The following is a 14,248-nucleotide window of genomic DNA, read 5'->3' as shown; positions in this document are numbered from 1 at the left end:
TTATGCAAATAATGCGGGTCATGCAGTTCACGTCCACCAATCAGGTTGTTCTCCAAACAGAGCAGGAATTCTGCGACCAGTCATGATGAACCTTGTAGTTTGAACTGATACATGAGAATGGAATGAGATAGTTAAAACATACCCACAGATATGAAGGCACTTGGTTAATGGAAAGTATACCGTCCATTAAAGTGAACAAGCCTTTACATCCACACGTGAGGATATAAAATAGCCTACACGGTTTGGTAATGTAATGAGAATTTTAATGTTTGAGCTTTACTTACAACTTATTTCTGTGTTCTATTCATGTGCTGTTCTATAAACCAATTTATGTGTTCTTGCAAGTGGCTGACTGTACAAATCCTCACTATCAGTAGCTGCAATTTGGCAGTACGCCCAGACCTTGTTTTGAGAACAAACTAAATATATCTCAGTTTCAAGGTCTAGCTTAGAGAGAAGAAGCCTCGTGAGGTATTGGTCTGTCACATGAATGAAACAAAACGGTAAAGATGAATTAATGATGCTAAATCATGCAAATAGAACTTGTCTGTGTATAGCCTTATGTAAGACAACTGCTGGGTCTGCCCAATCAGAGCTCCTGAATGACGTGTACTATGGTGCATTGAGTTGGTTGGAACCTCTCCAGCACGCTGACAATAAACAATGATTCATTTAAGATTGACTTGGAGTGTCCCTGTGTAAGAATTTCCACGACAGTATAAATTCAAATGTTGTTTTACAAGTTGAGTTTTCTTTGAAAAAAGTCCATGTAGGCCAACAAACACTATTCAAACATAGTTTATAACAACACAGAACGATCCTACAAACATACAATAAAATTCAAACATTCAAACCAACAACTATAGAAATGGGTATCCAGTAACGAAAACCAGTCATTGTAAAAGTTGTTCATATCGTTGTCCAGTCACCACGTCCTGCGTTCCCCCCTCCTTTCCTATTGAGCTATATAAACCCTGGACTGCTAATACTATGTATTGGCCATTGAAAGGCTTTGAAGTCACTGGTCGGCCATCGGCCATATTGTCCCACCCCAGTAGGAGCATGCATCCATAGGAATGAATTGAATTCTACAGTATTTCAATTCAATGGTTCAAGGACAAAATTATATGTATTTAAGTATTTTTTGTTGTTGTAGTGGGGACGGTAACATTAGTACTCTCTAAAAAACTACTTAAAGGAATTTAAAGAAATGTATTTTTATGTTTAGCTCACATAACATAATTTAAAAGTTTGCATTAAGGTGTCTGTAATACGATAAATGTGTCCAAAACTAATGTAGACATTGCATTTCTATAGCTTCCAATTTTTTTTTTTACAATGGAGGACAAGTTCCAAGATGGCTGTGCAGTGGCTTCAATACACTGCCTCCTGTCAGTCATCCAGGGTTTATACACATCATTGTCCTTTCCCCCTCCATTCTCCTCCTCTCTACTGGGTCTGTTTGAGGTTGGTGAGGACTACAGTGATGGGGTCTCTGGTCGGCTGTGTTTTATGGTCCACCAGAGAGAACACCTTCATTGTGGTCTGGGTGAGGAAGGAGCCCAGCTCTCGGGCCTTGGACTTGCAGGTGAGTGTGTGGATCAGCTCCTGGCGGAAGCCCCGGCTCACCATGCAGTAGAGCAGGAAGTTGGTGGTGGAGTTGAGGTTCTGCAGCATGTTGGCCAGGTCACTAATCAAGTTGATGGGAATGCGGTAGTCGTTCCGGTCAAACCAGTCGTGGTTGTACTTGGTGCGCAGGATGCAGTAGGTGACGAAGCGTGGCAGGCTGAGCACCACGAAGGACACAGACACTGTGCCCAGCAGGAAGATGGTCCTCCGCACCATGCCCTTGGTTCCCCCCCCCCGCATGACCCTCCGGTCCTCCTTGGTAAACATCTTTCTGGCACGGGTCAGGTGGTGGCCGATCAGCGAGTTGAAGATGATGACCAGGATGATGGGGATGCCACCGGAGAGGAATGTAGTGACCCACACCAGGACAGTAGAATAGATATGGCCCCTGTAGTGACACCAGGGCAGAGTCACATTCTTCCCCTCTCTGGTGAAATTCTTCGGCGTCACCACGTTGATCCAGCCCATGGGCACGGAGGCCAGGTGGGAGACCAGGATGATAGACACACAGGTCAGCCTAGTAACCTTGGCCTGGGAGAAGTGCTGCTTGGCGGACGTGCTGCTGAGGACCAGGTAGCGTTCGATGGTAAACACCACCACGATCCAGGAGGAGCTGTACAAGGAGCCGTACTGCAGGAAGCCCATGATGCCACAGGCCGGGTGGGAGTGCCAGAAAGGCTGCAGCTGCCAGAAGGTGAGCGTCAGGTCCAGCAGGATGACCCACACCAGGTAGAATGTGTCCACAATGGCCAAGCAGCTCAGGTAGATGATGGCCGTGTCAGACATTCCACACTTCCGGAAGCAGATCATGTAGAAAGTGAAGAGATTGGCTGAGGAACAAGAAATAGAATGGCATCCCGTTTTGAGTTGTGACATTTCCTTTTCAATTGCTCTCACAATAATTAATGAAAACAAGTTTGGAACATCACACAGACACAAATAGATTTAGGAAACAGCACAAACAAGATAGAAGATTCACACACCTGGGATCCCCAGAATGCACAGCAAAGGGTAGTAGACCTTCTGAACAGTGATGAAGCCACTGTCCCCCTCCATGTTTCCGTCCTCCTCCTCAGCACCAGGCAATAGCAGATAAGGTAATGCCTGCCATAAACCCATTAATGTTAGCTGGATGGGAGGACATTATTGATACAGAGATGAGCACAGTGTAATAAACAATATGTGGAGAAGGACCGAGAAGGGTTACTTATTTCTCCCCCCCAAAAAACGTTGGTTTTTACTAGGCCTTTATGGATATATTATGATTGGGGTTGGCTATATATTGACGAGATGTTAAGGGTAAGGGTCAATTTCAATGAGAAAAGGAAGCACTCAATCAGATTCGGCAGACTTCATGATCACATTTGAAAAGATTCCATACATCTCAAGGCAAGGATGAACGTACCGACAGCATTTGATTCAGTGTCATATACTGTGAAATATTGTGAAACTGATGATGACTTGAAAATGAAAGAGAGCCGCACACTCTAGATGCAAACATTTAATTACCAACGTTTCAACAGCCAAGCTGTCTTCATCAGGGTATAATCACAAACACTGCGGGATGACTCGTTAATGTAGTGTCAAAAGACACAGGTGTCTGTAATCATGGCCAAGAGTGGCCTAATATCATTGGTTAATTATCAAATATTAAAATGGCATACAAAGAACAGCATGCAAACAACAAATGGATAGCATACTGGGTAAGTAAATTAATTTGTTTACAAAAGCTTACAAACAATTACAATGGCAAAGTCACAATAATCACAAGAATGGCTTCAGATCAAAGTCTACGTTGAGACCGAAGGGAGCAAGGGTCTTTAAGTTAAAGTTCCAGGAAGCCTCTCGTTTTAACAATAAATTATCAAGGTCACCCCCTCTCCTAGGGAGGGTGATATGTTGTATGCCAATATAACGCAGAGACGAAATCGAGTGGCCTGCCTCCAAGAAGTGGGCCGCAACTGGGTAAGTAAAGTTCTTACACCTAATGGTGCTACGATGCTCTGAGATACGTATTTTAATTTGTGCTTTGTTTTACCTACATAATTTTTACCACAAGGACAAGTTATAAGATAAATAACTGCCTTAGTGGAGCACGTAATAACACCTTTGATTGGGATCTATTTCCCTGTTTGTGGGTGTTTGAAGGATCTACATTTATAAGTGCCATTGCATTGAGCACAGCCCTTACATTTGTAATTTCCATCCAGTAGGGGCGCAAATAGACGTTGTTCAGGAATATCTTGGGGTGGTAAACCAGTGTACCAATTGGTCTCTGAGATTTCTGCCCCGCGAGAATACCACTAAGGGAAGGTCCGAAAACACATTACCGAGACTATCATCGGATTTTATAATGTGCCAATATTTATGAACAATTCCCTTCATTTGTTCAGAGCGCTTTGAACAGCGGGTAGTTAGAACACAAGAATGCGTATTTTTGCGAGATTGACCTTAAACGATTATGTCTCGTTTTGTTTTGAATTTTCTCATTGGCAATATTAATCTGATCATTCTTGTAGCCCCTCTCCTTGAACTTTCTTTGCGTCTCAGCCATATTTCTGTTGAAATCTGATTGTTTTTTGCAAATTCTTTTGATTCGACAGAATTGGCTGTAGGGCAAACTATTTTTAAAGGGAAGTGGGTGACAACTATCAGCCCTCAACAAACTGTTATGATCAGTAGGCTTCCTGTAAAGATCAGTGTATAGAACATTATCTTCACACAAGATCAGAAGATCAAGAAAACTGATTTGACGTGTGTCAGATTGCATAGTAAATCTCAAATGATAGAAAAACATGGAATGCCTGGAGCTGTTTTGCATCACCCCTCCACAGAACACAAATATCATCAATATACCGTTTCCAAATAATGATGTTAGGCAAGAAAACATTTTTGAGAGGTTGGAAAATAAACTGTTTCTCCATGTAACCCACATATAAATTAGCATAGTTAGGAGCCATGGGGGATCCCATAGCAGTACCCTTCGTCTGAATAAAGAAATAATTTAGAAACATGAAATAGTTATGTGTGAGTACTATTTCAGCCAATGTTATAATGCACTGGAAGGTAGTTCATTAGGGTCACTTTGCAGAAGAAAATGTTCCATAGCTTCAATACCGCCCTCGTGGGAAATCGATCCCAATCAAAGGTGTTATTACGTGCTCCACTAAGGCAGTTATTTTTCTTATAACTTGTCCTTGTGGTAAAAATTATGTGGGTAAAACAAAGCGCGAATTAAAAGTACGTATCTCAGAGCATCGTAGCACCATTGGGTGCAAAAACTTTACTCACCCAGTTGCGGCCCACTTCTTGGAGGCAGGCCACTCGATTTCGTCTCTGCGTTATATTGGCATACAACATGTCACCCTCCCTAGGAGAGGGTTGACCTTGATAATTTATTGTTAAAACGAGAGGCTGCCTGGATCTTTAACTTAAAGACCCTTGCTCCCTTCGGTCTCAACGTAGACTTTGATCTGAAGCCATTCTTGTGATTATTGTGACTTTGCCATTGTAATTGTTTGTAAGCTTTTGTAGTCAAATGAATTTATGATCGTATGCTATCCATTTGTTGTTTGTATGCAGTTCTTTGTATGCCATTTTAATATTTGATAATTAACCAATGATATTAGGCCATTCTTGGCCATGATTAGACACCTGTCTTTTGACACTACATAAACGAGTCATCCTGCAGTGTTTGTGATCATACCCTGATGAAGACAGCTTGGCTGTCGAAACGTTGGTAATTTAATGTTTGCATCCGAGCTCCTAGAGTGTGCGGCTCTCTTATTTTCAAGTTTTCTACTCCGCTAGCCAGCACCTCGCCTTAATAGCTGTGCGTTTCTTTTTCTTCTAGATAAAACTGATGATGACTAACACGATAGCTATGTCAACAACAGCAAAGGATATTTTACTGCCTGAAACATGCAATTATCTCATCTGACAAGTCTCTACAGAACAGGCGAGTACAACATGACAACCCTTGTGTACCTATGACCTTGAAGGGCTTATATAAGTGCCTAAACGACTCTGTGGTAATGTATTGACATTGACCAGGAGACATGCAGATTAGGGTGAATTTGTGCTGTTATCATACATATGTGGTTTTCTTGGAACTGGGAAACAGAAAAGGCAATTCCACCTTATAGCACTATCATCACTTTCCATTTTATAGCCAGATGCCCATATAGCAAAGTTAAATCATTGGAAATATACATTTTTTTTTAGCAGAACACTTTGTGGAATGTCATAGACTAAGCACAGATCTATTGTAGCCTATACATAAGAATCTTCTTGCTGTACCATTCCCATCCCTTTAAAAATGGAGAACTGTATGGTAAACATAACACTGAGAGTTTAGATTCCAATATTTTATCAATAAAAACACACTTACAACCCCCCCCAAAACATGCACTTGTCTACAATAATCCCATCAATGTAAGTGCATAATTTAACAATAAAGTGTTAGTACAGGTTACTTACACAGAGGGGCAGGCCTGCTGGTAGAGTAGAGATCCACAGTGTTGCCAGTCCAGTCCAGTAGTATTAGGTGATGATGAGGACCAAGTGAACCAGCTGCAGGTCATATAAAGCTTCCCTCTCTCTTTCCCTCTCTCTCTGGGCAAATCTACATACAGGAAGGAGGCCTCATCTGCAGGTGTCACTTCACCTGAAGCACAGGTGGACAGACAGAGCTGCACAGCGTAGGACAGACCTCTGTAGGGTTTATATTGATCTGTGAGATCCAGGCCATGATAACTAAAATGGTATCATTTGCGCTTGAATAAGATCCCTATAATGTCCTTTATAACAAATGAAGTATTGATTGAAATATTGTTATTGTGATGTATCCAAGCAGATGTATTACAAGTCACCATGATTCATCAATGAAGTTACCAATCGTGGCAGCTGTTGGTGAGTAAATTAAGATATTTCACTCAGGCTGTTTACCATTGAAAATAAATAGCCTGTTCTGGTCTACTTAACTGGGTGTGTCTGAATGTCTCCCATAGTCACCAATGCAATAGCAGTTGGGTCTGATCTACTTAGTTCATTGACTTCAATTGAACCCCCCCCCCACACACAATTGTTGGGGAATAGACAGCTGAGTAAGGTGCCTCGCTTCCTCTTATGTCTCTGCGCTCAGTACATCCCGCCAGTGACACACCCACACACGGAAAACACTCCCTCTTGTGGTCTTAACAGAAATAACACTCACTATCAGACTGGTCTTGTTCAAGATTACTGTAGAACCTGGAGAGAAAAAAAGGGAATAATGTTCCACACTTACCTGCTAACATAATGCTTTTTCTATTACAGAGATTGTGCAGTGACTCTCGCCTGATAACAGACACATGTCCTGCAGCTTATCAGCCATCACGACTCGTCCCATAAACATTGATTCAGAAATCAAATAACGGAGAACAAACAACAGGACTGATGCTGCTGGTAGTGATTATATGACTAAACACTGAGCTAGAAAGCTGTGTATTTGACTCTGATGTGTGAGCCTGTCATAGCTGAGCTGTCCCTAAGCAACCTTTACCAATGGAGTTGATGAGCTACATGATGAGGTGAGAGGTGTGTCACTACTGATTGCCTGAGCTGCAGACTATGTGTGTATGTGTGTCTGGCCATAGTGTTCCCCTGTATCTACCTGGCACTGGTGCCTCAACCCGCGGCAGGCCTGCCCTGAGGTCATGTACCAGTCATTTAGCACCTCCTCAGGTGACCAGCTGGCTGCTGGCCCGCTCATCATACAGCTATGGGGCTAGAGAGACTAGCTGGCTGCTGGCCCTCTCCTTATCATACAGCTATGGGTCTGGAGAGACCTGCTGGCTGCTGGCCCTCTCCTTATCATACAGCTATGGACCTGGAGAGACCTGCGGGCTGCTGGCCCTCTCCTTATCATACAGCTATGGGCCTGGAGAGACCTGCTGGCCCTCTCCTTATCATACAGCTATGGGCCTGGAGAGACCTGCTGGCCCTCTCCTTATCATACAGCTATGGGTCTGGAGAGACCTGCTGGCCCTCTCCTTATCATACAGCTATGGGTCTGGAGAGACCTGCTGGCTGCTGGCCCTCTCCTTATCATACAGCTATGGGTCTGGAGAGACCTGCTGGCCCTCTCCTTATCATACAGCTATGGGTCTGGAGAGACCTGCTGGCCCTCTCCTTATCATACAGCTATGGGTCTGGAGAGACCTGCTGGCCCTCTCCTTATCATACAGCTATGGGTCTGGAGAGACCTGCTGGCCCTCTCCTTATCATACAGCTATTGGGGCTGGAGAACCACAGCTGTCAAAGGTCCAGTCTGTCTGTTCCTATGCTAGCATGAGAGAGTGAGACAAAAAGAGAGCGAATGAGAGAGATGGAGATCAGCCCTGTTTATACCTGAATGCATGTTAACGGCAGTTATAAACAGGGCTAGAGAGTCTTCTTCAAAACTCTTCTTTTTCACCCTGTAGCAACACCAGGTGGTCATGAAGGCAGAGATGGACAGGCCTAGTGGATTACAATGTCCAGACACACACAACAGACACAACGTATAGAGGCAGCAATTCCATAAAAATAAAATAAGTGTCTTGGAAAGAGTGTAAAATGTTTATTGTTCTTTTTGAATTTCAAATGCCAAACCACTGAATTAACAAAACAGAAATGTAAAAAAATTGAAGAAATAAACTAGGAGGATTACTGACACTTTTAAAACCATTAAGTTGTAAAACTGTAAAACAACGATGGGGTTCAATCTTAAACAGATCCCGATTATCACTTTAACCGTCTTAAGATAAGAACAAATACTACATTGAGACAAAACAAGGTCAAGCTTTACAGCTGGACGTTTCACCAGTGTCTTTCAACATTCCCCTTGAAGATACAGTACAACCCATTCCTCAAAGATCTAGCAATTAAGGTTCAATAAAACATACTCTGAAACAAAAGACACAAGACTTAAAATATCCATGTCAGTTTAAACATAAAAAAGGTAAAGTAATCTAAAGGAAGTGGTCCAGAAATGAGCTGAGAAAGGATCCTACTGGTGGTGCTGTACTGCATACAGACAGACTTAGGGTGGGACATGAGGTGAATGGGGACATGTCACTGTTCACAGAGGGAGGAAGAGACGTTACCCACTAAGACTTCCCAGTACATGGCTACACATCATGGAGGAAACATGGTCCATGAGATGGATGCCTTGGAATGGCTGTTAAAATGGAACTCTGCATACAAGTTCAAATATGACCATTAAATGTCGACATACATCTTTCTCTTCTTAAATAAACAGTATGCCCTTCCAGTACACACTAAATAATACCTGGAAAGACAGATTCTTCCCCGTTATTTACTTTTCTTAAAATCTGGTAAGCGAGAAGAGGTATGTTCAAAAGTATCATTCTTACACGTTTGGCTGCAATTACAAAATGTAACATACATTATTTGTAAAATAACTTTGTTACAGCATTAGCCCAACATCGATTATTATGAGGAGGACAAAGCTATCTCACATTGATGAATCATATCAAACTTACTTCATAAGAAGCATTGCTAGAAAAACGGACTACTTTGTCATGCTAGCCTAGTCGGTAAAACAGATGACTTTGCAAAGAAAGGAATGTCCTGTAGAATCTGGATTGGAAGAGAATCTGGATTGGAAGAGAATCTGGATTGGAAGAGACCAGATAACTTGAGATATTGGTCTCATGGTGCACTTTTGAAATGGTCATAATTTCTTTATTATCATCGTCATCATCATTATTGTGCTGGAGAAAATATGTCAAACAAACAAACTAACAAAAGAAAGCCCAAAAGTTAAGCAAACAAGCTGTTCATATTTACATTGAATACAGGCATTTCATTGCATCATCACAAACCCAACCACACCCAAATCTCCCTCCCTTCCCCTCTCCCTCCCTCCTTCATAACCCATACACGCCCAACCTATTTAACCCAGCCCCAGCTAGATCAAACCCCACTTTCCCACACACAAAACCTCTGGTATCCAGTCTGTTGAGTTACAGGGTCAGCCACGGAGAGTGAGGAGAGTTGAGACAAGATGCTCTGTTAAGTTGAGGAAGATGTACAAGTCCCTGGTCCCTGGTGGGGCTCCAGAGAGCTACGGTTCAGTCCAGTCCTGTTCCCAGCCCAGCGTTTAGAGGTTGTCCCCTGGCTGGTACTGCGGCTCTGTGGCCGTGAAGTAGTCCTCCAGGAAGGCCTGCAGGTACTCGAAGGTGGGCCTCTCCTCTGCGTCCTTCTTCCAGCACTGCACCATGAGCTCGTGGAGGGAGATGGGGCAATCCTGTGGACAGGGCATCCTGTAGCCTCGCTCTACCTGCTCCAGCACCTCCCGGTTGTTCATCCCTACACACACGCGCGCCGGACAAACACAGACACACAGACACACACAGGAAAAGAGATAGAGATAAGTTAACTACAGCAGAGGTTTTTAAAGTAACCGATAAGACAGTTAAATGAAAGACATCAGTTTTGACCTCTAATGAATGACCTTAATGACAGAGACATTGAGCTTTAAACCCCAGAGATGCTGACCTTAAGGCAATATCTGGACCTGGAAAAGCATTTATGTAACACAGGGGTTACAAGTTTTACAACCTGGGGATGTTTGAATAGCCTACTATCCGCTTTTGACTAGCTAAGAGATGTAGCCTCTGCATCAACAAGAAGAGTCCCGAGAAAGGGCCTCGAAAGCTGCTACGATATCTGTTAGGATGATGCTATTATTCCCTCAGCTCCAGCTTGGCCTCCATAGCGTGCAAGCCCTCCACTCGTGCCCATTCTCCCTCCCACACCAGCTCAGTGAAGTGGCCCATCTAGACAAACATGTCCCTCGCGCTGATCTCAGTCAACTCCTTTCCCCTGACCAGTCCTCTCACATGGGCTAGCAGCGGCCCAGAGGCAGACCCTGGATTAACAGTTATAAATCTCTGATTCTGGCAGGAAAACAAAGTTACTGAGCCGTGGTTAGAGCTCTTCTTTTCTTTAGCATAAACAGCAGGAGCTAGGTTGTTACATATATATATATTTTTTTCTTAACCAGGCAAGTCAGTTAAGAACAAATTCTTATTTTCAATGACAGCCTAGGAACAGTGGGTTAACTGCCTGTTCAGGGGCAGAACGACAGATTTGTACCTTGTCAGTTCGGGGGTTTGAACTTGCAACCTTCCGGTTAATAGTCCAACGCTCTAACCACTAGGCTACCCTGCTGCTGTTGTTGTGCTTTATAATTGCACTATAGTCCTTCTACCTATTCTTAATACAAGTGAGGCTTATCCATAATAGTAACTTAATCAAAACAAACACAACACACATCGTCTTGAGCTCTGTCAGGATGTGAACATTATATCACATGGGTTGAGTCCAAAAACGGTACCCTCTACCCTACATAGTGACCAGAGCCCTATGGTGCCATTGGAGACAGAACCATTGATTCTCTGGTCATCTGTCCCTTGATCCTCCTCACCTGGGTAGGGTACCCGTCCCTTGGTGACCAGCTCAGTGAGCAGGATGCCGAACGACCACACATCTGACTTGATGGTGAACTTCCCAAACAGCGCAGCCTCCGGGGCTGTCCACTTAATAGGGAATTTAGCACCTGGGAGAGAACAGAGGGGGAAGAGTAGATGACAGAATGTAACTTAGCTACATATGGCTACAGGTATTCATTCTCTCCAGAGATGGGAGTGTCTCTCAGTGTCTCTGTAGTACAGTGTTATAGCCAGACAGTGAGCCATTGACATCATGTCAAGGTGTGATGATGCACACAGTATTGTGTTGGAACTCTCTTCATGAACTAAGGCAATCATTAGTGTGTGTGTGTGTGTGTGTGTGTGTGTGTGTGTGTGTGTGTGTCCTCACCTTGCCGTGCTGTGTACTCATTGTCCTCAATCAGCCTGGCCAATCCAAAGTCGGCAATCTTACACACCAGGTTGTCCCCGACCAGGATGTTAGCCGAGCGCAGATCTCTGTGAATGTAGTTCATCCTCTCGATGTACGCCATGCCTGCTGCCACCTGGAACAAACAGACAGACAGACAGACAGTAAAATCACTGAGTTAAACGTAGAACACAACACACGGTGACACACCCCTGTAGTTCCAGAAAGAATACAACACACGGTGACACACCCCTGTCCTGAAGTTTCAGTGCTGCTGAGTTGTCTTGTTTGTGGTCACACAGAGTTCAGTTATATAAACACAGAGCTGAGTGAGTGACATCTTTATTGGGGCTTACTTGGGCTGCCATGTCAACCAGATTGGGCAGCTTCAGTCCTCGTCCCTCCCCATCCTTCAAGAAATCCAGGAGGCTTCCTAAACAACAGGAGATATCTGTTGTCAGAACATGAATTTGAAATAGAAGATCTTTATTGAAACAAGTCTTCTGAACGTCAGTTAACAGTCTGACCTACATGTGGGATTCCTTCCCAGCTTGTCAAAGAAACAATGTTTTCAGCCCATTTTTTTCTATACTTAATTGAGGGATCTGAAGCTCTTTCTTGTGGTGCTCGTAAATGTCAGCTTGTTGGCCAACTGTGCCATAGTTAACTATAGGCTTCAATTATTGTTGCACTGAAAAAACACACAGGGCTTGCAACAAGGCAGATGGTTACGTAGTCTATCTAGCTAGGCCTACAGCGTGTCACTGAAGGTGCTGGCTCACCACAGTGTCAATGTTGGATTATTCTTTAAAGAAATATTGAGTTCTAGGGTCCGTTTTCTCCATAGCATCGTCGCAGAGTACGTGGGCAAAGGTATTGTATTGTGTGTGTTTCAACATGAACTGTGTGTGGGTGTGTGTGTGTGTGTCTGTCTATGTGTGCATGCGTCCATTCATGGGTGTGTGATTGACAATACCTTTGCCCATGTACTCAGTGACGATGTAGATGGGTTCCTCAGACACCACAGCGTAGAGCTGCACCAGCTTGTCATGCCGGAGCTTCTTCATGATCTGGGCTTCTTCCAGGAAGGACTCAGGAGACATGGTGCCCGGCTTCAGAGTCTTCACCGCCACCTTAGTGGTGCCGTTCCACGTTCCTGTTACCCACCAATAACAAAGTAGAAGTACAGCTGTCACATCTCACAACTTCTGGGGCCAGTTTCCTAGACAGTTTAATCCTAGTCTTGGACTAGATTATTTCGGTGGAGATTATCCATTGAGCATGCTTCTTAGTCCAGGACTAGGCTCAATCTGGATCTGGAAAACTGTTCATTGATGTATACAGTACATCATGTCACAAAGCAAGACTTGAGACCATTTTGTTGTGAATTCAATAAGTAATACTGTGTACAATATAGTATGTACATATCTAAAAACTCAATAAACAGACAAGTCTTGCTTTGAAATACAACAACACAGCACACAACTCAGAAATGGACATTGACGTCTGCTTGCCTTTAATTCACACACACAAAGGTTGTCCTGAGGGACAAATCAATGTGTATGACATTTATAGTGACCCTTAATTTCAAATGGCTTTCAAAAGCCATGAGAGAGACCTGGCAAGGTTTTAAACCCCACAATATACCAACACGGGAAAGGATCATCTGTTGTAGGATAATTAACAAAGGCAATAGCCCTGTAAGTAAGGCCCTCTCTGGTGTCGTGCAAGTTACTCTACTGTAGCACAGTGTGAGCATGCCACTGTTCTCTACAATAGTGCACCTACAGCTTCAGGCCTTTGTGTCAGTAAGTACACTGTGAAACATTGAACCATTGAATCAGGGTCTTCTTCATACGAGGTAATTTAGCTTGTTCTGTGGCTGCGTCCCAAATAGCATCCTATTCCTGTCCTACTTTTGCCCAGTGCCCAAAGGTAGGGCACTATATAAGGAATAGGATGCCATTTGGGATGCGGGCTGTCACAGTAAATAATGCCAAAATATTAACTGTGACCTAAAGGCAAGACAGACCTCGAGTCAGTGTGTGACATTTGGGATCCACATGCTTTTCTACTGCGGTGAGTTTGGGGATTTTAATTTAAGAATTTGAATAAATCCTGGAGAGCGGTGTTGATAAGTGACACAGCTATGACTGCTGGGCCTCGTCAGTCTTTTTGGGACCTGGTACTGTGCAGTGACTGTGCTGAGGTCACCCGCTGGGTTCTGAGGTAATGGGATCCCGGGTGTCACTGGCAGCAGGGTGTGGGGCTAGGCTATCAGCCGGGACTAGCCCCAACCAAAACCCCAAACCCATAAACAGAATGTCCAAACATTACAACAGGACACACCCCTGATCTAAAACTCTGGACTCAAAAGTAGTTCATTTAGCCAGTTCTACACAAGATACATTAAAATAATAGTAGGATTGTATGTTTAAAAAGTTACTTTTAGATGACTGATTTAAGCCCTCAAATGAAGCATGATAAAATAATATTTGCAAAAATGTAGGGTATCCTGAAAAAAAGAACGATAACTTACATTTTCATTAACCATTACAATACAAAACTGAACCACCTGCACAAAAGTTTCATTTTGTGATTTATAGACTGAAAATGTCCTCAGGTGATTCTATACTTAGAAAATAAATATATATAAGTTATCAAATTTTCCTCCCGGACACCCCTCACTAGAAATGAAAAGAAAATGATGGAACTATTTTGTTCTTACCAC

At 43.3% G+C, this 14,248-nt stretch overlaps 2 protein-coding genes and 1 long non-coding RNA gene across 5 annotated transcripts in view; 1 reads left to right on the top strand and 2 right to left on the bottom strand.

The window, feature by feature from the left end:
- Positions 1 to 782: 782 nt before the first annotated feature.
- On the bottom strand, positions 783 to 2,728 carry LOC116376450 (probable G-protein coupled receptor 139). The gene is made up of 2 exons (XM_031836648.1): positions 2,613 to 2,728; positions 783 to 2,459 (listed from the first exon to the last, which is right to left on the bottom strand). Exons 1-2 carry the CDS (start codon positions 2,683 to 2,685, stop codon positions 1,450 to 1,452), a joined length of 1,083 nt encoding a protein of 360 aa, XP_031692508.1. The 5' UTR covers positions 2,686 to 2,728; the 3' UTR covers positions 783 to 1,449.
- A 3,530-nt stretch (positions 2,729 to 6,258) lies between these two features.
- On the top strand, positions 6,259 to 8,227 carry LOC116376506 (uncharacterized). Its single transcript, XR_004211895.1, has 3 exons — positions 6,259 to 6,344; positions 6,485 to 6,540; positions 6,946 to 8,227. It is a non-coding gene; the product is annotated as an uncharacterized LOC116376506 (long non-coding RNA).
- The window catches only part of LOC109900669 (tyrosine-protein kinase Fyn), a 68,594-nt gene continuing 62,561 nt past the window's right edge, over positions 8,216 to 14,248 (bottom strand). For 2 of the 3 annotated variants that reach the window (XM_031837064.1, XM_020496399.2), the window contains 5 exons: positions 12,494 to 12,673; positions 11,874 to 11,950; positions 11,500 to 11,653; positions 11,105 to 11,236; positions 8,216 to 9,984 (listed from right to left, as the gene is read on the bottom strand). In XM_031837064.1, coding sequence (XP_031692924.1) covers positions 9,776 to 9,984; positions 11,105 to 11,236; positions 11,500 to 11,653; positions 11,874 to 11,950; positions 12,494 to 12,673 — 752 coding nt within the window. In that variant the 3' untranslated portion in view covers positions 8,216 to 9,775. Of the gene's footprint in view, positions 9,985 to 11,104; positions 11,237 to 11,499; positions 11,654 to 11,873; positions 11,951 to 12,493; positions 12,674 to 14,245 lie in introns of all 3 variants that reach the window. The other variant, XM_020496398.2, reaches the window with a different exon arrangement.

Source organism: Oncorhynchus kisutch, linkage group LG12 (genome assembly GCF_002021735.2).
Source record: "Oncorhynchus kisutch isolate 150728-3 linkage group LG12, Okis_V2, whole genome shotgun sequence".
Classification (NCBI taxonomy): Eukaryota; Metazoa; Chordata; class Actinopteri; order Salmoniformes; family Salmonidae; genus Oncorhynchus; species Oncorhynchus kisutch.
Note: the sequence above shows the minus strand (reverse complement) of the source record. Positions and strands in the feature narration are given on the sequence as shown.

Excerpts from the sequence above, each read along its gene's own strand:
- LOC116376450 (XM_031836648.1), bottom strand. The coding sequence starts at position 2,685 with ATGGAGGGGGACAGTGGCTTCATCACTGTTCAGAAGGTCTACTACCCT. Across the intron at positions 2,460-2,612 it reads GTGCATTCTGGGGATCCCAG|CCAATCTCTTCACTTTCTAC; the intron begins GTGTGTGAATCT and ends CTTGTTCCTCAG.